Source organism: Salvelinus namaycush, chromosome 21, assembly GCF_016432855.1.
Source record: "Salvelinus namaycush isolate Seneca chromosome 21, SaNama_1.0, whole genome shotgun sequence".
Lineage (NCBI taxonomy): Eukaryota > Metazoa > Chordata > Actinopteri > Salmoniformes > Salmonidae > Salvelinus > Salvelinus namaycush.
This window is the reverse complement of record NC_052327.1, coordinates 47,035,248-47,061,767: the sequence shown is the minus strand read 5'-3', so window position 1 is coordinate 47,061,767 and position 26,520 is coordinate 47,035,248. Positions and strand designations below refer to the sequence as shown.

At 41.2% G+C, this 26,520-nt stretch overlaps 1 protein-coding gene across 1 annotated transcript in view; it reads left to right on the top strand.

Moving 5' to 3' along the window:
* LOC120066431 (tetraspanin-9-like) overlaps positions 1 to 22,512 on the top strand; it is a 134,373-nt gene extending 111,861 nt beyond the window's left edge. Inside the window, exons 4-7 of the mRNA XM_039017793.1 lie at positions 12,722 to 12,823; positions 13,306 to 13,437; positions 14,422 to 14,505; positions 18,038 to 22,512. Of these exons, the coding sequence (XP_038873721.1) occupies positions 12,722 to 12,823; positions 13,306 to 13,437; positions 14,422 to 14,505; positions 18,038 to 18,109 (390 nt within the window). The 3' untranslated portion in view covers positions 18,110 to 22,512. The remainder of the gene's footprint in view (positions 1 to 12,721; positions 12,824 to 13,305; positions 13,438 to 14,421; positions 14,506 to 18,037) is intronic.
* The last annotated feature ends 4,008 nt before the right edge of the window (positions 22,513 to 26,520 follow it).

Genomic DNA, 26,520 nt, shown 5'->3' with positions numbered 1-26,520 from the left:
ACGCTACACACACACTCACTCACTCTTTCACACTCACTACATAGGCTGCTGTTACTGTCTATTATCTTTCCTGTTGCCTAATCACTTTACCCTTACCTATATGTACATAGCTACCTCAATTACCAGTACCCCTGCACATGGATTCAGCACTGTTCCTCCCTGTATATAGCCGTGTTATTGTTATGCATTATTCATTCCTCGTGTCGCTATTTCTGTTTTACTCTACTTGTATCTTGAACTCCGCATTGTTGGAAAAGGACCTGTAAGTAAGCATTTCATTTCACTGTCTACAGCTGTTGTTTACGAAGCATGTGACAAATAACATTTGATTTGATTTGGGGAAAGGGAGGATGGAGGACGGGGCGATGGCCGGGCCCTAGAGGGGTTCAGGAGTGTTTGGAGGTTTGGCTGCTCCTGCTTGCCCCTGCTAGAAGACCGCAACAGCATTTTAATGTGTATGGGGTTGTGAGCCCCTCTGGCATCTCACAATGCTGGACAAATGGGGAGAATTAAAGTAGTACTGTACTATAAATCCCCACCCATACATTATTTATCCACCATTCAATTACACTCTCTTGCCCTGTCTATCGGTCCACAGCCAGGACCCCCTGCAGTCAGCGCTGACCTTAATCACTCTACAGTCTATAGAGGGAGATTAGAGTAGCTCTATTAATGAACTTGTGTTGTTGGGGTCTTTTGGCTTCTTGGCTTTGCCCTGCTGTTTTTGTTGTTGTTTCTCTCTGTTAGAGGGACAGTGAACAAGCCGTTAGTGGTCAGAGGAGGAGATCTGTGTATGTGGACTGGTGAGGGAGGGGCATAGATAGGGCGGGGCTCTGGGACCAGTTCCAAACCATGTGACTGACATGGGATGACCCCCAGAGTATCTTACTGTATGTGAGGACTGGCGAGGGACACTGGGTGGGGCACTGGGACAGGTTCCAAACATACAGTAGAACCCAATCTGGCTAAGTGTCTCATGTACAGTATGTACGTGAGCACTGGCAAGGGACACTGGGTGGGGTGCTCTGTCCCATTCCAAACCATGTGACTGATACCATGTGGTACCCAGCCTGGCTGAGTGTTGTTGTGCCAGCTCTTAGCATTGACACCTGTGCGTGTCTGTCTGTATCGTAGAGTGTCCCAGGTGGTGTGGCTGGGTCTCAATAGCAGACCTCGGTTCAAATACTATTTGAAATAATTTCAAATACTATAGCTGGGCTTGATTGAACTTGCCTGTCTCAATGGAACCAATAGAATATTAGCAAAAGTGCAAAACCTGACCATCTGGCAATTAATGGCAGGCTAGAACAAACGCTAAAATGATTTGAAAGATTGTGAGTAGTATCTGAACCCAAGTGTGCTCAGTAGCAGCCCTGGCCAGGTAGCGGAGTGTTCAGTGAACTGTGGATAGAACAAATCCAACGGGAGCAGGCCAGGAGGATTATGCTAGGATTTGACCGTGGGGATTTGACCGTGGGGATTTGAAAGTGTGGAGGTCTAAGAAATATTTTCTCTTTGATCAACAATATAGTTCTCCCGCAGTGAGCATTAAGGCACCACAATGTAAGCTGTAAGATGTGTGGTGAGTCACACAGCCTTTAGCGGTTTTCTTACCTATTTTTACCTGAATGTAACCCTTATTTGTCCAGGTTAGCTACCTATGTCATCTAATTCTCATGTTCAATTCCAATCCATTTCTGACCTTGAAACGTCAACACAATTAACAGTGGTAGCAGAGGTGATGTGTGTGGGAGCTATCTTTTCTACAAAGTAGTAATCTCTGGAGCTGTAATTCCCTGCACCACAAATAATAAAAGCATAGCATGTAACTTCTAAAGGTGAACAAAACAATGAACAATGTACTCAAAAAATGTATATTTTCAAACGGGATATTTTACTTTAAAAAGCTTTGATACTAAAAAGCTATTCTCTTAGACGGCGTAGACGGCGGACGTAAAGGTAACGTAAAGGTAATGGCGGACTGAACGAAGTTATGTAGAGTACCTCAAGATAAAACATAATATTCGAAATATCTGCTAAATTAGACTAAAATATTAGCACTAAATAATCTGGTGGGTGATAACCTTCAATCTGGATAATAACACAAAACAAATCCTAAGACTAGAGACATTTATCGACAAATATTACGAAAACAAGCAACACCCAAACATGACGGAGAGTAAGACAGGGGAACCGATTCAAAAACGAAAACGTGACTCTTCAACAGACACTGATGATTTAATATTCTCACCACCGGCAATGGTAAAGGTCGAAACCGATCTGTTAAAATCAATAAATGACAAACTGGGTATACTTGAATTAGTTAGTAAGGATATAAAAGAGTTGAAGGCAAGCCTAGAGATGAGTGATGAAAAAGCTGCGGCATTGGAGAAGGAAACACACGCGCTAAAAGGGACAGTCAATAAGATTGAAACCGAAATGAATGAAATTAAAAAGGAGAACACCGTTCTGAAGGAATCCTTACTGGACATACAAACTAGATCCATGAGAGAGAATTTGGTACTTACAAATATCCAAGAGAAAGAAGGAGAAGTTCCTGAATCTGTAGTTAGAGAGTTCCTTCTTGCAGCGCTTCAGATTCCACGCGAAGTTATCGACAAGATCCAACTTGAACGTGTACACCGCCTCGGACAGAGAGGGCAGAGGTACGAACGCCCAATCGTTGCCAAATTTGCTTCATTTAAAGATAAAATAATGGTTAAAAGCCTGGGTAAAAGACTTGCTGGGACCAAAATTGGCATGAATGATCAGTTTCCGAAGGAAATTGCAGAACGGCGCAAAGTTCTGTATCCAATTTTCAAAGAAAATAGATTAAAAGCGAAACGAGTAGCTCTCGTCGTTGATAAACTATATATTGATAACCAGTTGTTCAGAGACACAAAGACTACTCCATGGTTATTTTAAAAATTACAAAGTTCTCATAGATGAGGAAAATAAACACAATTCAAGCCCGGTTATTGATTGTAACAATACAATACAAAATATAGCTTTTCTATAAATCTTCACATATAACTAATTGAACACAAGCACTATTTCTACATAGTAAAGATAAAAACTAAGTAAACAGAAGGCACAGTATGTGTGGATGGTGTGGTGTGTGTTTATTTTATTTGTTATGTTTGGAAAGTTGAGTGAGTGAGTAATGAAATGGTTGCATATCCCAGAGCCAATGTATTGCTGTGAGCCGGGTATGAGAGGGCTTTCAATGTTGTTCAGATGATGGATATACTTTTATAATGAATTATACGTCTTATTTATTTATTGTCCTATCATGGGGAACTACAATTTTAAAATAAATTATATCTAATTATGTATTATCCTATTTTAATGGTACGGTCCATGGCCCTATACCCTAGACACCCACATGAAAGGCCCAGATACTAAGGAGAAGTCCCTAACTGTTTTATGTGCATGCTGTAAGCGGTCTGTATGCAGCCAAAATGAGGTCAGAGACCAAGAGCAGCACTGCCCCCTCAAGATTCTGAGCCTGCTTGGCAGGGTTGGTCCTGCAAAGCCAAAGCCCCCTAAAGGGAGAGCATAATAAACAAGGAAATTCTCAAAGCTGCTAATGAGAACCTTGACGACCTTGTACCTAGCCGGTGGGGATTCCGGTGGGGTGCCCCCACCCAGGCAGTGGCAGTGCTGGCAACACTAGCTGCAGTAACCCATGGGGAGGGGGTCACACTCGGACATTCAGAGAGGGGGTATATTATTGTGGCCCTGGTGGCACGAAATCAAAGTCGGACTGCATGGAGATGCTTGGGAACATGGTCAAAACGGATGACCGTATTGTGGGTGTTTCAGGAAGAAGGTGTACATTTGACCTCCATCATCTAGGATGTGACAATGGTAAATAAATCTCTACATTTATGCTCATTTTTTGCGCGGTCTTGCAGGCCTTCTCATGCAGCTGCAACTGCAAGTACATTTGTAAATCATGACCCATCTTGAGTTGGGCTCTGGGATGGTGCAATTGTTGAGAGGGTGAGCTTATGGTTGTGTGGGGGTAAGGGCTGAATGTGTGTGGGTGTATGTGTGTATCCCACAACTGTTGCGAAGGAAGAAGTAAAAGATGTTAGGGACTATAGAGGATGATCCACAGCAATATGTAATACAAATCGAGGTGAGGGCGATGGAAATGCATTTGGCAATGGATCTGCTTCGGTTCGGTGGATGGCGCTGTGTGTACTTTTCGAAGGATGGATCCCAGTCGGTCCGGGGCTGTGCGATGCGGGGGGTCGGGGGTGGTCTGCCGGGCATTGGGATGACAACCCAACTCGAGATGGGGGCTTTTGGCGGGTGGAATAGTGGGGACCAATTGGAGGTTTGCTTAGTGGAGATGCAAATGTCATGGTACAACTATATAGACACTCAATCATTATGTTACTTTTTAATAGGACGTTTACAAACATATATTTTGATAAAAATAATTGAAAGGTGTGTCTCATTATGGTAAGTGGTGAAATAAGTATAGCCAGTTACAATTGTAATGGCTTAGCAGATAATAAGAAAAGACGATCAGTATTTACCTGGCTAAAAGAGAAGGATTATAATATCTATTGTTTACAGGAAACCCATTCGACAGTTTTAGATGAAGTTTTGTGGAAAAAGAACTGGGGGGGCGAAATATATTTCTCCCATGGGCAAAGAAATTCAAAAGGGGTGATGGTTTTAATTAATAATAACTTTGATCCAAATGTGCAACTTGTCCAAACAGATCCTCAAGGTAGATGGATTATTTTAAATATGTTATTGGACAATAAACATATATGGCTTATTAACCTATACGGTCCGAATAATGATGATCCAAGCTTCTTTGACAATATATATAAGAATGTATCAACTCTACAAGCAACACTAGACTCTATTATTATAGTGGGAGATTTTAATACGGTCTTAAATACCTCTATGGACCGGAAAGGAAATCACACTACAAACTATCACCCTCAGGCACTTAAGGAAATCAGGAATGTCATGGATATATTGGAATTAGTGGATATATGGAGACTTAAATACCCTGACCTAGTGAGATATACATGGCGGAGGCTTAATCAAGCTAGTCGCCTTGACTACTTTCTTATATCATTCTCTCTGGCACCAAAAGTTAAAAAGTGTTTGATAGGGGACAGAATGCGGTCGGACCATCACATAATTGGCATATATATTACTCTTACAGAATTTCCACGTGGGCGAGGATATTGGAAATTTAATCAAAGCCTACTAGATGATAAATTGTTTAGAACTAGGACAGAAGAATTTATAACTGACTTTTTTAGACATAACATAGGTACAGCAGATCCCCATATTGTATGGGACACTTTTAAGTGTGCCTTTAGAGGCCATGCAATTCAGTACTCATCTATAAAACAAAAGCAATTTAGATCAAAAGAGTCCATATTAACAAAGGAAATTGAAGGACTAACAGTACAGTTAGATAACAATAAAAACGGTACCATAGAGGCACAGAATAAGTTAGAGGAAAAACAAAAAGAAATGGAGGAACTTATTCAAGAAAGATCCAGTGTAATATATTATAAAAATAAAGCGAACTGGATGGAATATGGGGAAAAATGCACCAAATTCTTTTTCAATCTTCAATATAGAAATGCTACCAAAAAAAACATATTAAAACTTGTTACAAATGATGGAGTCACGCATGATTCACCAAATGATATTTTGAAAGAGGAAGTAAAGTACTTTAAGAATATGTTTTCGTTTCAGGCTCCTCCATCTCCACTAACTGAAACTAATTGTATGGATTTTTTCCCTAATAATAATGTAAAATTAACATCTGTACAGAAAGACTCATGTAAAGGCCTAATTACAGAGGAGGAACTACTTGAGGCAATTGGGGCCTTTAAGGATGGGAAAACTCCAGGACTGGATGGCATACCAGTGGAAGTATACAATTTTTTTTGTTGATATACTCAAAGGACCATTATTAGCTTGTTTTAACCACTCCTATATAAATGATAGATTATCAGACACGCAACAAGAAGGTGTGATATCATTATTACTGAAACAGGACCCAAGTGGTATATATAAAGATCCAGTCCATTTAAAAAATTGGAGACCTCTTACACTTCAGTGTTGTGATGCAAAAATCCTAGCAAAATGCTTGGCGCATAGAATAAAAAAAGTTTTGTCAGGTATTATTCATCCTAATCAGACAGGTTTTTTACATGGACGATACATTGGAGATAATATAAGGCAAGTACTGGAAACAATAGAACACTATGAAATATCCGGGACACCAGGCCTGGTTTTCATAGCTGATTTTGAAAAGGCTTTTGATAAAGTACGACTGGAGTTTATATATAAATGCCTAGAATATTTCAATTTTGGGGAATCTCTTATAAAATGGGTTAAAATTATGTATAGTAACCCTAGGTGTAAAATAGTAAATAATGGCTACATCTCAGAAAGTTTTAAACTATCTAGAGGAGTAAAACAAGGTTGTCCACTATCGGCATATCTATTTATTATTGCCATCGAAATGTTAGCTGTTAAAATTAGATCAAACATTAATATTAAGGGATTAGAAATCCAGGGCCTAAAAACTAAGGTGTCATTGTACGCTGATGATTCATGTTTTCTTTTAAAACCACAACTAGAGTCTCTCCACGGCCTCTTAGAGGATCTAGATACATTTGCTATCCTCTCTGGATTAAAACCAAATTATGATAAATGTACCATATTACGTATTGGATCACTAAAAAAATACACATTTTACATTGCCATGTAGTTTACCAATTAAATGGTCTGACGGAGATGTGGACATACTCAGTATACAAATCCCAAAAGAAAGAAATGATCTCACTCCAATAAATTTTTATAGAAAGTTAGCAAAAATAGATAAGATCTTGCTACCATGGAAAGGAAAATACCTGTCTATTTGTGGGAAAATCACCCTGATTAACTCTTTAATCATATCACAGTTTACCTATTTGCTTATGGTTTTGCCTACACCTAGTGACCTGCTTTTTAAATTATATGAACAAAAAATATTCAATTTTATTTGGAACGGCAAGCCAGATAAAATTAAAAGGGCCTATTTATATAACGAATATGAATTCGGAGGGCAGAAATTATTAAATATTAAAGCATTAGACCTCTCACTAAAGGCATCAGTCATACAAAAGTTATACTTAAATCCAAACTGGTTCTCTAGTAGATTGGTACGAATGTCTCATCCTATATTCAAGAAGGGCCTTTTTCCCTTTATTCAGATTACACCTGCTCACTTTCGGTTGTTTGAAAAGGAAATAATCTCCAAAATATCTTTATTTTTTAAACAAGCCTTAGAAAGTTGGTTGCAATTTCAGTTTAATCCACCTGAAAGGACGGAACAAATAGTACAACAAATATTGTGGTTAAATTCAAATATAGTAATTGATAAAAAAACTGTATTTATCGAAGAAATGTTTAAAAAAGGTATAATTTTTGTGAATGATATCATAAATAGGACTGGTGGAGTAATGTCACACATGCAGCTAACACAGACATATGGAAATGTCTGCTCTACCCAAAATTACAACCAATTAATTGCAGCATTACCACAAAAATGGAAGAGGCAAGTAGAATGGGAAAAAAGTAAGGAACTTGTATGTCGGCCCTATATTAAAGAACATAAATGGTTAAAGAAAAGTGTGATAAATAAAAACATATACCAATTTAATTTAAGGACCAAAAAACTGACAGCTGTGCCATATAAATTGCAAAATAGTTGGGAAGAGATTTTCGATGTACCCATTCCATGGCACATGGTTTATGAATTGATACGCAAAACAACGCCGGATTCAAAACTTCGAATTTTTCAATTTAAATTATTGTACAAAATTCTTGCAACTAATAGAATGTTATATATATGGGGGATACAATCTTCCCAGCTCTGCAGATTCTGCTGTGAGGAGGCAGAGTCATTAGATCATTTATTTTGGTATTGTCCGTATGTAGCTCGTTTTTGGTCACAGGTCCAGGAATGGTTGAAGAATTGCAACATTTGCGTAGAACTAACGCTACAGATAGCAATACTGGGGGATTTGAAAAGCCATAGTCAATCAATCAATAATATAATAATTATTTTAGCAAAAATGTTTATTTTTAATTTACAATCCGTGGAAGCTATGAGAATAGGAAGATTCAAATCTTTTGTGAAGCATCACAGCACAGTTGAAAAATATATGGCAAATAAAAATCCGAAATGGATGATGTTGGAAGATAGATGGGAAGGGTTGAGTGGAGCTGAAGGGTGGGACTAATAACAAGATAAACAATGTAGGGCATACGGGATCTGTGAAATGTGTATAGGTGCGGAGCCTTTGTGAAATAGCACAGTTACAAGTGGAAATCAAACTGGATGGACAACAGAAATAGAGGAAGGACTAAGAACAAACGAGAGAACTATTATAAAGTAGACTGTCTGTAAAATGTGTATAAGATGTATAAATTGAAGGTACACAGAAATGTTTATCAGTTTACTCCAATTGGGGGATCGGTGGTAGGGTTTGCGGGGAATAATAATAAAGGTATACTCTTTAAAAAAGTATGTATGTCTATATAGGTATGTGTATGTATATATGTGTATATGTATGCATACGTGTATGGATATATATATTTACCCAAAAAAATATGGGGGATTGGAAATGATGCAGACAATTACATTGGAAGCAACATTCTTTCCGCAATATTAAGCTGATCCACCCCTAAAAAAAAAAAAAAAAGCTATTCTCTTTGCATTCACCTGGCCAAGTGACCCAAGCCCCAGTGTCATGTTCGTTTAAAGATGGATTGGACCAAGGTGCAGCGTGCATAGAGTTCCACATGTTTATTTTCATGAAACTCACCAACAAAAATAATAAACAGCAAACGAGACGTAACGACTGGAGTGCTCACAGGCACTACACAAAATCAAGATCCCACAAACTAAAGGTGGAAAAAAGGCTGTCTAAGTATGATCCCCAATCAGAGACAACGATAGACAGCTGCCTCTGATTGGGAACCATACCCTGCCAACAAAGAAATAGAAAAACTAGAATGCCCACCCAAATCACACCCCGACCTAACCAAATAGAGTAATGAAAAGGCTCTCTAAGGTCAGGGCGTGACACCCAGAGAGAGAAAGCAATTGTCTTCCATGACAGAGGAAAATCATGGTCCGTGTCCAAATGCCTGTACTTACGGTCTAAGTAGTAGACTGCTTGGGTATGTGGAAAATTTTACCTTTGTCACGGTTTTCTAAAGTTGAACCCAGAAGCAGACCAGGACAAGGAGAGTAAGACGAAGGTGAGTATTTATTTACAAGTTTGAATGTAGTGATAGAAAAATCCAAGTGACGGAGCGGGCAGCGGAGGTGAGTTGATGGGATTGAATAGGCAGATCCAATGAAGTAACTGAAGTCACCGACGACCAGGTAGGGATGAGATGAGTGTTCCGGGTGAATGACTAGACAGAAAAAACAGAGGTGAGTTCAAGGCAAGCAAAACGTACAAAACAACAAAACAAACTCTATCAAACTGGAGGCTGATACACTGGCACAACATACTGTTCATGGCTAACGATCCGGCAGGGAATGGATGTCAGGTCAGTGCTTATGAAGTGGAGGGGTGATGATCAGGACCAGGTGTGCAGATAGCGGATTGGAAACAGGTGCGGTAATCAGAGATCTCCCAACCAGCTACGTCGCCCGGCAACCAGACAGGGTGCGTTCCAGGACACCGGAAAAAACACTCCAGGACAGAACACAGGCAAAAACAGACTCAGGAAGCGGGATTCGTGACAACCTTTCATGGTATGTGAAATGTAGGAAAATGGGAATGCTTAAATGACAGGATGTCATACTCATTTAGGCTTTTCATCTGGTAGAATTCGCTGCACACTATTGAGGAAGAGAATAACATTTTAGAACATTTTATTTGTCACATGGCCGAATACCACAAGTGTAGACTTTACAGTGAAATGCTTACTTACGAACCCTTTCACAACAATATAGAGTTAAAAAGTAAGACAAATAGTATGATAAGTACACAATATATAGTTTTAGTAAGTAGTAGGCAAGAGAGATTTCCGACACGGCCATTGTCTTCTATGACAAAGGAGCCAGAGGAGCCAGGCATCCCCCAGGTCTGTAGGTCATTAGCAGGCAGGGGGCGGCAGTGTTCCTCTCTCTCACACTGGCTGTCTGCTCTGAAACACTTTACAGTGATCTCAGAGCCACTTGCCCCCTGCAGTCAGGGCAGGACACATTGACACCAAACAGCACAACCCACCTCTGTGTTACAGTGTGTCTGTCTCCGACACCGGAGACACACAGTGACCGGTGGGAAGCTGGCTCCTTATCTATTCACTTACAGTAGTGTAATGGCCTTTCCCTCTTACTCCCTCTCACTGTCCATCCCATCCACCTGGCCATGGCTCCAGCCTGCAGCCCGCAGCCCCCTGGCTTGCTTGGACATGATGGATGGCCTCTCTCGCTCCCATCCTATTCTGCTGATGCAGGTGGATCTGCAGCCCAGAGGAAGCCAGTACAGTGTGCTCCATAATGAGACACATTTTACACTCTGTCAATATGTCTCCTTTAGGTATTCTGTTGATGCATTTTGACAGGTGCTGAGGAAAGTTAATCTCATCATGAGTGATGAGTGGTAGTTTTCTCTAGGAACGGCATAGTTTTGCTATCAGGGAACAACAACCATCAGGATAGACTTGAGTCAAGCGTTTTATCAGAACTCACACAATGTGTTTGCATGCATTTCTGCTGTGTAGAGAAAAACATTTATCAAAGTAGTGAGAGATCAAGCCTGTCGTTTGTTTTGCAGTCATTAGTATGCCTCGCTAACTGTGGTATACACTTGATCATTATGTTGCATTTCAAGCCAGGTTCGAAGAAGGTGCTTTTGGGCTCAATGATGACTGGTCCCCTGTTCTCTCCTGTGATTGTGTGGCTGTGGGGAGCAGTAATGAGCAAGAGAGAGGAGAGAGGTAGGAAGGAGGGAGAGAGTAGAGAGAGACTCAGTGGAGAGATGGAGACATGGGGCTGAGAGAGGGAGAGCTGGATGATAGTGGAGAGATGGAGACATGGGGCTGAGAGAGGGAGAGATGGATGATAGTGGAGAGATGGAGACATGGGGCTGAGAGAGGGAGAGCTGGATGATAGTGGAGAGATGGAGACATGGGGCTGAGAGAGGGAGAGCTGGATGATAGTGGAGAGATGGAGACATGGGGCTGAGAGAGGGAGAGCTGGATGATAGTGGAGAGATGGAGACATGGGGCTGAGAGAGGGAGAGCTGGATGATAGTGGAGAGATGGAGACATGGGGCTGAGAGAGGGAGTCCTGGATGATAGTGGAGAGATGGAGACATGGGGCTGAGAGAGGGAGAGATGGATGATAGTGCTCTCCATCATTTCCCTGCACAGAGAGACAGATATGATGATTCCTCCCGACTGATGAGGTACATTACGCACACACTGCTCCACTTTGGCAGAGAGAGGGAGAAAAAGGATGATTTGAAATTATAGTAATCTTATTTCAAAGATTTGGGAGAATTTAAGTGGGTTATGCATGATTAATGATACTTTTTTATTCTTTGTGAAATTATAATTACTCTGAAGAAACAAATTCCTCTCTTATGATTAATTCAGCAAATCATTTATTTACACTTGTTGTATTTTTTTCACACCGATTATGAATCAGTATGCACCACTCAAGATAATTCAAATGAGTTCAAATGTTTTGCTGTGGCTCACTGATTGTGACACTGAATAGAAGGGGACTACTGGTCTTTCAAAGGGTCATCTTATATTTGAATGTCCTCAGCAAGAATCGATTGTTGTTATTCTCTGGCTGCTCAGTTCCTGTCCAGACAGAATTGTACTTTGATGTCCGGTCCTTTCATATTAATTTTCACATTTTGCCAAACAACGAGCCAGTCTTTAGTAACAATGTTGTTGTCTCACACAGCTATCTTAAGATGAATACACTTAACTGTAAGTCGCTCTTGATAAGACCGTCTGCTAAATGACTGAAATGTAAATTGTAAACATTGTTCAACTTTTCCTCAGTCAGTCTGTTTGTGGTTCATCTCAGAGTGTAGATTAGAGATGACAGACACACTGCATATCCTTGTATCTTCCACTGACCGCATTGGCACAGTTATTGTGCCATTCACTTCAATGGGGGGAAATCTTGTACTTCTACAGACACAGTGCTTCCGTTTTAAGATTTCAATATGATACAAATTGCTTTCCCCAGCCTTCCTTCCTTGTGAAATAATCAGCAACCACTCCACAGTGTAATTTCCCAATATAATGACTCTCATCTCCGTTCTCCGTCTACAATATTCCATCGCAGTTTCCCAGCCCTCTAGGTATACAGGGCTGCTGTGGAACAGCCAAGCATTGAAATATGTATCTCCATCAGATATGGCATGAGCACTGGTCGTATTGTTAAGATCCAGTCGAGAGGAAAATGCTATAGCAATGCATAAGTCATATTTAAATGTAAGCTCAGTGGAGGGATTCGAGTGACGTCAGTCAAAGTCAAATAGATATACAGTATAATTCAATGTTTCTTCCGGATTTCTAGCTCACCTGAAGCTGTCTATCTAACCCAGGGTTGTGTTATCTGTCCTCAGGTCAGCGAGAATGCCAAGCAAGTATTGTTGTATTCAAGATTTCTGTGTTGTCTGTGATCTGTCCTCAGGTCAGTGAGAATGCCAAGCAGGACCTGAAGGATGGCTTGTCTCTGTACAACACAGACAACAACGTAGGCCTTAGGAATGCATGGAACATCATCCAAGCAGAGGTTTGTAGTATGTGAACACACTGAACACTCTGGGATCATCATGACTGCACACTAACTTTCATGTGGACTCAAGTTCACCTCAGGATAGTGCAAAAATGCATTTACTGTATAGCGAAGCCTTATTTGCCATGAATGTTTAAACATGTATTATTAACGGAACATCCAGTATGGAAAGTCCATATTGTTTCTTTAAATATGCTATGGGCTCCTTGAAGCTACATAGGGACTGCATTGTACAGGGAGCATAAATCATTACAGTAGACTACTTACTGTGGTATTTATCAGAGTTGGTTTAAGGACTCACAGACAGGTAGCACTAACTTCTCCTTTTCTCTCCCTGTGTGTGTGTGTGTGTGTGTGTGTGTGTGTGTGTGTGTGTGTGTGTGTGTGTGTGTGTGTGTGTGTGTGTGTGTGTGTGTGTGTGTGTGTGTGTGTGTGTGTGTGTGTGTGTGTGTGTGTGTGTGTGTGTGTGTGTGATGCAGTGGAAGTGTTGTGGGGTGGTAGGGTACACAGATTGGCATGAGGCCCTCAAGGAGAAAATGGTGCCCGACCGCTGCTGCCAGGAGCACTACCAAGAATGCGGACGGAACTCCACCAACATGTTTTGGACAAGGGTGATTGGGCAAACTGGGCACTGGGTGGGCACTGGGCAGTCACAGTCACAAGATTTGACAGTCACAAGATTTTAAACTTGTTTAACAAGACTTCTGAAGTTTGTAATTTTCCCTTTGAAATGTCAGACTTGATTTTCCCTTATCCATTAATTGTAATCCAGAAAATAATTAATATCTTGTGGCTGCAGGATTTTTTTCCTGCTGTAGCAAACTGCCTCAAATTAAGATCCTACATCTGTAGGTAATATGCAACAATCCAATGTATTTGCCAATGTCACAAGCCTGGGAAAACATATATATATATTTTTTTTATTTGGATAAAAGCTAAATGACATATGTTATTATATTATTATTTATACTATTATTATTGTTATTATTATATTACTAAACTAGTTAATTTGCAAGTGTGTTGAGATAAGGATTCAATTGTTTTGAATATCATTAAGATTTTAAATGGTCTGCATTTTTGGTCACCATGTAAAATGTTGCTTTCATTATGCTTAAAGCAGTTTGATTTTACAATACAAAACATCAGGGATTTCAGTTCTAATATCTGCCATGTAATCCTGCCCAGTGGGGATGGCCAGATAGTCATGTATGTTTCAGTATAGACAGGACACACTGTAACAGCTGAAACTGTAACAAACTCCCCCGCCAGATGGAGATAGTAGTTGTGACCTGCGAATGAACTCGCGATAACATCTAACCGTATGCATGAACCAGAGATGATAGCTACAGTGATTTAACTGCATCTGTGTTCTTTTCTGAATACCCTTGTTTGTCTGAAATATTTCATGTCTTCCCACATTCAAAATTGATCGTGTTAAATTGCTTGACAATTGCCATTTTCGGCAGACCATTATTCCTCTGTATCTTCTGCATCGCCCTGTATCCTTCTCTCTTCTATCTCTCTTCTTTCCCACTCTCTCTCTGTCAGGTGCTAGTGTCCACTCACTCTTCTATTGTTGTCCTTCTGTCCCCTAGGGCTGCTATGAGAAGGTGGAGGAGTGGCTCGATGACAATAAGCATCTCATGGGAACCATTGGCATGTGCATCTTGGTAGTGCAGGTAAGCAGCAAGCGCTCCATGGAGCCTGTGTGTGTGACTCCTCTCTCACCCTCCCTGTGAGAGACAGCCCCGTAATAAGGTCCATGCTCAGTGGGTGTAGTAGCACACACACATTCTGCCATACTGAAATATGGTCATGTCTGAGGGAATGAAATCCCCCTGGCGCTGTGCCGAACGCTGGAGCTGTAACCAGAGCCAGACACCAGAAAGTGATATGAGACCTGATAAAGAGATCTCAGCATACTGCTGCATCTCTATGTTCCTCATGTCTGTCCTTCTTGTCTTACTCTCTGTCTACCCTAAAGTACAAGTCTTTCTCTCTGTCCTTGTGGTCCGCTCTCTGACTAACCTAAAGTACCTGTCTGTCTCTGTGGCTAACCTAAAGTACCTGTCTCTCTCTCTGTATTAGTGGTCTGTCTCTCTGACTAACCTAAAGTACCTGTCTGTCTCTCTGACTAACCTAAAGTATCCGTCTGTCTCTCTGGCTAACCTAAAGTACCTGTCTGTCTCTCTGACTAACCTAAAGTACCTGTCTCTCTCTCTGTCCTTGTGGTCTGTCTCTCCGACTAACCTAAAGTACCTGACTCAGAAGTCTGACTCACTTTCCTTTTTGTCTGACTATCTTCTGTTATTGTGTGATTCTCTGTGTGCCCTACCTGTCTGTCTCCTTGTCTACCCTTCCTGTCTTCCCTACCTGTCTATGAGGCAGCAGAGCCCAATCTCTTTCATGTAGACTAGTGTAGTCACCATGATTTTAGACTGTACCACAGGGATGGTATGCTTCTGTCTGCACACACACAAATCCCAAACACACCTACTATTTGCATAGGGTGTTTGAGAGGGAGGGAGAGAAAGAGAGCAGGAAAGAGAATGAGAGAGAGAATGGGGATCTGGATCTCCTCTAATGCATACAGTATATAGTAGGCTGAGCATGCAGCAGCAGAAGGGCAATATACCCTTCCCCTTTCCTCTGCAGGGCTTTGACCTTTGACCTGACCCCACCACCTAGATAACATCCCACAGCCTATTAGTGAGACAGTACAGTACACCTGTATGCCAGGGGTCCGACACATAACGAAAAATACATTACAGACAAGACTTTACAATTGACATACATTTAAAAACATGAACATGTAGTGTGTGTGTGTGCATCTATCAGTTACACATACATGTCAGTACATACACACAACAAGGGTGTGATCTGTGATGTAGTGTATGGTTTGGGGTGTGATCTGTGATGTAGTGTATGGTTTGGGGTGTGATCTGTGATGTAGTGTATGGTTTGGGGTGTGATCTGTGATGTGTGCTTAGCCTTGCTCCGGAGACTGGTAAAATAACTGTGATCATACACTCAAGGTAACTTCTGGCTGCAGTAAGTGCAGTCTGCTTCTGTAACAGACCCGGTTTCAGTCTCAAAACTGTAAACCCCATCCATATGGCACTCCAGGCAGGCTAAAGCAAACGCTGAAAGTTTTTAAAAGATTTTAAATAGTATTTGAACCCAGGTCTGTTCTAAAATAAAGAGTACCACTCACCCCCTTCCTTACTGCTTCAGATAAAGAATTTAGGATCAGCCTTCCGACTTTGTTTGATGTGAAAGTAGTCGTGCGTATCACAGGCTATTTCATAATGGAAAACTTCAAAGAGAATACCATTTTTTTCAGGTGCGGCAAAATTTGCCTCATTGACATAATGCGCTCACTTATCTCACGTTATTCCTTCAGTGAGATACAGAGGAAGCTTGTTGTGTGTGGAGAGAGAGAGAACGAGAGAGAGGTAACACAACACTAGTGTAGCAGAGTACAGATGTAGGATCTTAATTTTATCACCCTGTTGCAGGAGAACTTTCTGCAACTTGTAGAGTATTTGAGGTTTAAAAAGACTTCTGAAGTTTGTAATTTCCCATTAGAAATTTCAGACTTGATTTTACCTTACAAAAAATGTATCAACCACTACAAAAATCTGACCTGGGTTCAAATACGATTTCAAATATCACAAACGTTCGAAGTTTGGGAAGTATTAAAAAAATGTGAATACACTGACTCAAATACACTTGCATGCATTTACCCAGGTATTTGAAAATAGTATTTGAAAAAAATTATTTGAAAATCCTCTTAATATAATTTGGTCAAGTATTTATTTTTATTTTTTACAATTAACGATTCAAATACTCAAATAAAAGTACTTGTTTTTGACTGTGTATTTGAAAATACTTATATAAGTGGACTACAGGAAAAAGAGGACCGAGCATGCCCCATTCTCATCGACGGGGCTGCAGTGGAGCAGGTTGAAAGCTTCAAGTTCCTTGGTGTCCACATCACCAACAAACAAACAAAAACATTTTTAACTAGGCAAGTCAGTTAAAGAACAAATTCTTATTTTCAATGACAGCCTAGGAACAGTGGGTTAATTGCCTTGTTCAGGGGCAGAATGACAGATTTTTACCTTGTCAGCTCAGGGATTTGATCTTGCAACCTTTCAGTTCAACGCTCTAACCACTAGGCTACCTGCCGCCCCAACATGGTCCAAGCACACCAAGACAGTTGTGAAGAGGGCACGACAAAACCTATTCCTCCTCAGGAGACTGAAAAGATTTGGCATGGGTCCTCAGATCCTCAAAAGGTTCTACAGCTGCACCATCGAGAGCATCCTGACTGGTTGCATCGCTGCTTGGTATGGCAACTGCTCGGCCTCCGACTGCAAGGCACTACAGAGGGTAGTGCAAACGGCCAAGTACATCACAAGGGCCAAGCTTCCTGCCATCCAGAACCTCCATACCAGGCGGTGTCAGAGGAAGACCCTAAAAATTGTCAAAGACTCGAGCCACCCTAGTCATAGGCTGTTCTCTCTGCTACCGCACAGCAAGCGGTACCGGAGCGCCAAGTCTAGGTCCAAGAGGCTTCTAAACAGCTTCTACCCCCAAGCCATAAGACTCCTGAACATCTAGCCAAATGCCTACACAGACTATTTGCATTGCTCCCCCCCTCTTTACACCACTGATACTCTATGTTGTCATCAATACATAGTCACTTTAATAACTCTACCTACATGTACATATTACCTAAACTAACCGGTGCCCCCGCACATTGACTCTATACTGGTACACCCCTGTATATAGTCTCGCTATTTTTATTTTACTGCTGCTCTTTAATTACTTGTTACTTTTATCTCTTATTCTTATCCATTTTTTTTTTAACTGCACTGTTGGTTAGGGGCTCGTAAGTAAGCATTTCGCTGTTGTATTCGGCACATGACTAATACAATTTGATATGATTTGACACAGACAATAGATATTTTTATACCAGATATTTAATGTCTGACAAAAATGTCCATTAATTATAATCCACATAATAATTCACATTACCTGTGGCTGCAGGATTTTTTCCTGCTGTAGCAAACTGGCTCAAATTAAGATCTTACATCTGTATACACATCACTCAGAGCTGGCTGCACTGTACCATTCACTGTGTCAATAACAATAATAAAACCTATTTAGACTTAAAATTCACTGTGTTCTCCCTCTCCTCTGCAGCTCCTCGGCATGGCGTTCTCCATGACACTGTTCCACCAAATCCATAGAACGGGGAAGAAGTACGATGCTTAGCGGGTGACAGACGGCACACAGTGAAAGGAGCCACATACGCTGCCTGATGGGAAAGACTCTGGATGACCCCCTATCCCCCCCTTACCCACTGCATCACTAAGCCTCCCCATTCTTCCCAGAAACCCTGTACAGACTGCAGCTGTGTCACCCTCCTCCTCTGCTCTGTCCACTCCACCATTCATTTGCCAAAGAAAAATGGGACTGGAAGATAAAAGGACAGGTTAGGTTATCGCTCTCCTCTTCAGAAGTACATTTCTATTTTTGGGGTGCTTGTACTAACAGTTTTGTGGGAAGTACGGATTTTCTGAAACGACAAACGCTTTACTAATACTCACATCCCCCTGCAAGGCAAAGAAAGAGAAGACAAGAAAACCGATATTGTAGTTCCCTCCTGGCTTTCATGGATTTTGTCGTGTTGATTATTTATGTTAACTTTCCCTTGTAAATGATGAAAGGCTCCAACATAGCATGCTAGTTTTCTACTCCCTGGAACTTTTTGTTATTGAAAATGTCAGACAACAATGTTTTTTTTCCCAATACAACATGATTTTTTCCCTAAATGTGTTCTTTATGCTCATATGGAATGGAGTGTTTGATATGCTAAGTCTTATCTCTTGTCAGAGCTGTAAAATGGATGAGATGTGTTTAGAGGCTGTGGATGGTCAGAGGTCAGGGGTTAGGATCAGGGTTATAATGCCAGGAGTCCTTAGTGCAAGGTGCTCTGGATTCAGACAGGTTCTTGGAACGTCAGGAATTTTCTGTGATAGGAATTACAAATCTTGAAATCAATAGTCATTTCAACCAAATCACCTAGATAACCATCTCACCACTCAACACACAAAGAAACATACCAGTGTTGTTCTCTTTTCAACTTCCACCCATCCTACATTTATTTCAAAGTTTAGTCATTTAGCAGACACTTATCCAGAGTGAATTACAATTAGTGCATTCATCTTAATATAGCTAGATTCAGCTTAAGATAGTCTATAACCACCAGTACTTCCATTCTGAAATAAAATAAATAGACTGTTACAAAATGAATGTGTTTAATACGGGCCCGTCAGGACTGGCACGTAGAGATATCTGGTGCTCTCTCTCTCTCTGAGGGCTGAGACTAGTGACTGCAGCATTAGATCAGACTGATAGAGCTTCTACTGCAGTGGCGGCAGCGTGAGATTTGAGAGGAGAGAGAGAACAGAACTGCTGGATGGATAGCTGCCTTCAAACGTCTACTACAGCATTGATCGTCTGAAGAGTTTCTCTGCAGTGTTTCTCCTCTGGCACACCTGAACTCTTTAAAAAACAATCCCTCTCTTTCTCTATCTCCTTCTCTCTCGCTCTCTCCTCTCCCTCTCTCTCTTTCTTTTTACATGTCAGAACGGCAGGGGGGAGAGAAACTCTTCGCAGTACACATTTCCACTGACATTCCTGCTAGACTAAGTGATGATGTATCTATCTATACCTCTAGTCTGGATGCTACTGCTGTTGTAGTTTTCAAAGCACATCCCCTGCTTCAGTCTGTCACAGAGGGGGTGGAAGGTGAGGGAGGGAATCAGATCAAAAGGCGATGCAGTGGTTTAGATACGGCAATGCGTCCTGTAGGTCAAGTCGTTTTACTAGCGCCACAACGTAAGTCAATGTATGGCTCAACCACAGGAGTCCTGAACAACAAGTGTCGTTTTTTTCAGGCCACTTGGATAACTACACTCTAAACTACTTAGGAGGGCTTTACCAACAGGGTCATGTCCATTAGGCACCATCAAAACAGACCGAAACAGTGTGGGACTACCTGGAAACGCACATTTTCCAATGCTTGCCCTAATGAACGCAACCCAGTTTTCCTTTAACATGTAATCATGCAGAAGAAGATGGAAATTTAAGAGGCGTTCACTGCCAACCGTCTGCTTGTAGTAATTGATAAACTGATTCATTATTAACATGGAGGTTGGCTGAACTGGCTGAATGTTTACTGTACTTTGGGAAATTTGATAAGAAGTTAGATAATCGGGCCCAGAAGTTGCAAAGCTAACAAATGTAATCTTACAAATGTAGGAGGGTTAGGGGCTAGGATTCTGCTTGGAATAAGAAGTGTAAGAACTCTGACACTGCATTGCTGCTACATGAAGAATAAATGGGAAGTAGAGGTAATGTAACCAAACACAGCTAGCTCAGAGACACTGCTGCCTAGCTTTTACACTCTCCGTCTGCAGCAAGGATCATCTGCAAGGTCATTAATTAAGGCTGATTAGGACATCTTTATTTGAACATATTGGGATGTACATACTCTACATAGTGGTAGATTGCAGCAGATGCTGGTTTGTGTGTAGCTGCGTCACAGGCTCAGTTGGTTGTTGCTCACCTTTTACCTCTGATTCACCGGATGCCCCCATCATACTCCACAGGGAAAACATGACAGCTGCTGATGTAAAGCAGAGGCTTCACATCCCCTCAGCCTGGGTGCATCCACAAACAGTCGTCACAATTTAGCGCTCCAGAAAATTCTGCAAGGTACATGCCAGGATAGACATTTGTAGCGACGTGACAGTTGTTTTTGGTCCCTTAAGAACTTGTTTGCTGTAGAGTGTAGACCTACATGTATATCCCTTGTACCCCCCTTGTAAATCCTTGCACCCTCTCCCTTGAGTAAGATTGGGTGGTGGTGAGGGGAGTTTTATTTGTCACTATGCTTGCTCCCAGAAGTAATACTGCATCTAACATCATAGACTTAACTGATCATATCTGTGATCATTACTGTATTGTAAAAGTCTGACATTGCCACATTGTGTGAACTGATTTGGGGTGGAATGGTTTGATGTTGAATGAAATGCAGAATAGCCTCTTCAGCATGAAGATAGATAGATATATATTTTTTAAATCCTGAAGACGAACCAGCTTCACACTGTTTATATGTCAGACGTGGTTCAAGAATCATCTCAAAATCTCAAACTGTTTTTCCGTTGTCATTCATGTAACGTGTAACTGTCACTGCCCTCTTTGAAATGTCAGTGTTCAACCATTCAGAAATGTTTCTGTTCTTCTGAAGGAATTCATTCATGTCTTTGCTTCTCTCACATTCTCCCATCGTCAATTGGTTTCTCAGTGTTTAAACAATTGTTGTTTGTTCATGTTCGTAGGGGTGCAGTATAAGAAGGCCTGTTACTTTAACACAAATTGTTTTTGTCTCTTGCTTTTATACAATATGCTGTTTTACTATGTTCTACTTGGCTTTGTTTTGTCTGAAGCTCACTGTCAGTCAACCGGAGAACATAACATCATTAGTATTTTATCCTCGGGATTATAAAAGGATAGTTAGACGGGAGAGTTGAAGATAAAAAAACTTTTCCTGTTCAAGGTGCAACTAAACCACCTTCCTGTCTTAACTTTGCCACAGGCATTTATCCACGTCCCGTTTTGAGGGAGGAACATGCAGTCAGAGTAGGAGGATATACGAAGATCTTTTAAATTAAGAGTGCTTTTCTATTATCTGCGGTATGTCTTTAACCATACCTGTAACACTTTTGTAAATGCCTGCCCAACCTTGCCCTGTGGAATGTGTTAAATCTCAGATGACACTGACTAAGCAACATAATTCCTTTTACTGCATTACGCTTATGCTAGTCCTGGGTGTAAATAATCTAATTTCACAAATGATCAACTGTTGCACCTCTACAATAGGAAGGAACTCATGAACCTAATACCTATTGGCATCATTTGATATGAAATGAAATTCTAAATGACAGCAGGATCTTACCGACTAACACGTACGCTCTCTCTGACTGTATATTTTTGGAAATCATTTTCTCAGCTGTATGGGTGTTAACTAATATCCTACCCATTAATTGTTATTTTATTAATATTTTATTCCTTTGATAGTTTGTTTGCATTTGTACATTTTCATTCAGGAGCAGTGTATATGAAATGTTCATATGTTTTTTGAGGTTAGTACTGTATTCATGTTTTTACACTATTGCAGCTTGTAGTGAGAGATACATTTCATGCATGGATTTGGAATGAGCATTAAGTATTTACTCTCTTCACATCGAAACACTGCCACAGACTAGAGACGGAAAGGGAAGAATGGTTGTTGGGGTTTTGTCGGCTATGAGGGAATTTGAAAGGAAGCAGCTCATTTCTATCTACCACCTTTGACATATTTTTATAATCTCTTCTCTAATCCCCCACCACTAAAGCTGACTATCTGAGCTGTTCTGAAGTGTATGCTTTTGAATAGTGTGTTTGATGTAGTGTCGTGGCAAACGGCAGTATTATCTTCTACCTGTCACTCTTGTCCTGTGGAGTTTTTCTGCTACATGTAAAATCACTCTGAATATAAGGTGGTGCACTACATTTCATTCTTTAAATCCTGCTATTTTTGAAATAAAGGAAAGTGTGTTGCAAAATTCCATGATACCCTGTACACTCATTTGCCTTTCATGTTTGAAGACTGACATTGTTAATGTGTTGCTTTTTTGTTGGCACTGTTAACTATACAGTATTTACAATATTGTTTGAATCTGAATAACATAACATTTTGGTATATTGTAAGATTTTCAAACAGCAGTGAACCAATGAGTGAGCTGTTGTCAGCAGTTAGGCTACACCAAGCAAAACCCAACCCCCCCCTGCCAAATGTGCTCTTTTAAATAAACCTAAGGGACCGGTACGGCAGACAGTGTGATGAACTATCATAATAGAAACTCAAATGACAGTTGTTGTCATCTCTCTCTCTCTCTCTCTCTCTCGCTCTCGCTCTCGCTCTCGCTCTCGCTCTCGCTCTCTCTCTCTCTCTCTGATTTTATGGGTTGGTTTCTACAGATGATGAGCATCCTATAACATTGCCCATTTTATCTGCTTGATGTGGGTACGAGTATTTTTTTACTGAGCTTTACCCCCATGAGTTATCTGTTCTGCTTCTGTCCTTCCTGTGTGGTAGTTATTGGAGTTTACTGTGCCATTCCATTCTGGCTTTCTTTAACCTATGCAAAAAATACCTAGTTTAGCCTTTGTACATACTATTTTGTATTAGTAATATGTATTGAAATAAAGTGATTAGAATCAATGATGAATGGGGATTTTTTTTATTTGATTTTCCAGCATAGGGTAATACTGTATCTTTTCCTCATCAGTAGAAAGAAAAAGTAGAAAACCCCTATAGTAGCCTTCTCATGTAGTCCTCCTGACGTTTTCACTCCATTCCCTGGCATCCACAGCAATTCGGCCTCACATCCCAGCACCTCAATGTCGAACATAGAATGGATGTTTTCCACTTGTTTTACCGGTGTTTTTCAGCTTACACATTCAGCTATCTCTTTGACCGAATGGTTGAAAAAGCACATCTCAGTCTCAGTGCTCTACCTTCCTTCCATCCTGCACTGGAAGGCTATCTTGAACCACTCAAGGTAAGGCACTCTTTCACCATCAGGCTTCAGCCATAATGCTGAAGGACTCGATCACATCAATTAGTTGATTTAGCTTTGTTTTAGATTTGGTTAAGTAAGAAATGTTGGCCTCCCGAGTGGCGGAGCAGTCTAAGGCAGTGCATCGCAGTGCTAAAGGTGTTACTACAGACCTGGGTTCAATCCCATGCTGTGTCACAGTTGGCTGTGACTGGGAGACCCATGAGGTGGTGCACAGTTGGCCCAGTGTTATCTGGGTTAGGGGATGGCTCTAGAGACTCCTGTGGTGGGCCGGGCGCATGCACGTTGACTTTGGTTGCCAGTTGTACAGTGTTTCCTCCAACACATTGGTGTGGCTGGGTTAAGTGGACACATGGCTCTCAACCTTCACCTCTCCTGAGTCTGTGCGGGAGTTGCAGTGAAGGGATAAGACTGTAACTACAAATTGGGGATAAAAAATTCATAAAATATGCTAGTGGTCACAACTAAATTCAAATGTGAGTTGGTTTCGGGGTGTGGTTTGATGTGTGTGTTTACAGGTTGGAAAAGTTTGCCAAATTACCACATCTCACAAAACTGTTTTAGACTTTATGACCAAAACTATCTTATTTTATACTCTAATAAAGCCTAGATTCAATCAGATCACGCATTATCCGGCGATAGCAGACAGCCGCACAGCGGATGTATGAGCTGTGATGGAGATGGAACTGCGTTGTAGCTGTCAAATCTGTGAGCAGCTGCTCTTGCGATCAATGTCACGAAGCCACACCACCCCACTCACATTAGAAGTTCAGACTGAGAAAGTGTAGGGCAGGCTATATAGACATTATACGCTCAAAAGGAAAAAGCATTGAACAAAAAAAGCATTCAACAAAATAATGAGAGTTTCTATCATCATAATGGAGGTGTAGATTCCATCTCACATTCCCATGTTCCATCAAGGCTGCATGGGATTTCTCCTAATGCAACTCCATGCAGCCAATGGCAATGTCCGCTTTCGGTATAATGCCAGGAGCCACTTGTGGATTTGACAGCTCTAGCGCAGTTCCACCTCCAACACCCCCAAAATAACCGATATGCGATAGTTGGCTAAAGCGGATCTGATTGAATGGAACCCATTAATTGCCTTCTTTGGCTTTTGCAATTCCTCCAGATGTCCTTGAATACCTGAGGTGCTCTGAAGTATTCAATAGGGCAGTGGGTGGAGAGGCCATTGGTCCAGCAGCCTGAGAGTGGACTGCTTTATGACCTCACTACCTTTTGCTGTCCATAGTCTCAGGCTGGGTCACCTGTCAACCAGCCAGGCTGAGCCTGAGGGCATCCAGGACAGAATCCAACCACCAGCGCAGAGGGCATTACACACTGGGGGTCAGGGGGACCACAACATTCCAACAGCAGGTTTTAACTTTGGTCTACAGCGAGAGAAAGAGCAGGAAATGAGAGGATGCTTTTTAGGTCAATTAATATTTCCACATTGTTGAAGGCCACCTTCATTGGTTAGGCCCAACATCAGAACATTTGGTAAATAGCCTACAGACAATGCTCTAATGTAGTAAAACTGTGACCAGGATTCAATCAAAGGGTTCTTTGCGCCTTTTAAAGGTAATTTTCCTGACTTTCACAGAGATCGCATTAATTTTACAGTACACGCTGCATATGTTGACTCAACCGGAAATGACTTTTGATTGAATTGCGTCCAAAATCAATATACAATGTCCATTAATCAGCAGCTTCCGGGCCAACGGGCTATTCAGCAGCACTGAGGTTGGAGATATTTTTCTGTAACCTGATTCCTAGGCCTGCAGGACAGTTCTGGTGCTTACCAGACATGGCAGGGCAGCACCACAGCTACTAGCCCACCTTTTTAGGCAGCAGCCTGCAAACTTTACATAGCAGCTGATTCGCATGGTGGTCAAATAACTCTGGGATTGGGTTGGGCTAAAAAAAACTTTAAAAACTTGTGAATTACACATGGGGAGATATCATTCAGGTGAAAACAGCAGGCAGATGCTCCCTTTGGATAATTTACAACTGTAATATTTAGACATTCACATCAACAATATATCAAAATGAAACTTGTTGTGGGTGAAAATTACTGTCTCATTTCAATGGTTGTTCATGAATTTTGCAACCTTAATTAATACTCAAAACTTGCCAGAAGTCTCAGGGGTTGTGTTAAAATCTAAACAAAATTGATCATTGTGCTGAGAAATTTTGATTATCCAAAATGTGCAGTACAATAGTTTCATGAAATGTTTTACATGCCCAAAATCACAAATGTATTGTACCGTAGATGCTAAGCCTATACAGATATAGGATCTTAATTTGAGCCAGTTTCCTACAGCAGGAAACTAATCCTGCAGCAACAGGAAATATGAATTTTTATGTGAATTATAATTAATTTACATTTCTGTAGGGGTTGATACATTTCTCGAAAGGCAAAATCAAGTTTGAAATTTCAATGTGGAAATTACAAACTTCAGAAGTGTTTTTGAACCTCAAATGTTTTAAACATTTTTAATTTTCTGCCTTACAGGAAAGTCCCCCTCAACAAGGTGATCAAATTAAGATCCTACATCTGTAGGTTAGTTGGCCTGTATTGTATTTGTTCAATGTAGAGCTTGTGTTTCTAGTAAGTCTTGAACACCAAAGTTTATTAAAGCGCATATTTCCTCCCGGGTGGCGCAGTGGTCTAGGGCACTGCATCGCAGCGCTAGCTGTGCCACCAGAGACTTTGGGTTCGCGCCCAGGCTCTGTCGCAGCCGGCCGTGACCGGGAGGTCCGTGGGGCGACGCACAATTGGCCTAGTGTTGTCCGGGTTAGGGAGGGTTTGGCCGGTAGGGATATCCTTGTCTCATCGCGCACCAGCGACTTCTGCGCAGTGCACGCTAACCAAGGTCGCCAGGTGCAAGGTGTTTCCCCCGACACATTGGTGCGGCTGGCTTCCGGGTTGGATGCGCGCTGTGTTAAGAAGCAGTGCGGCTTGGTTGGGTTGTGTTCCGGAGGACGCATGGC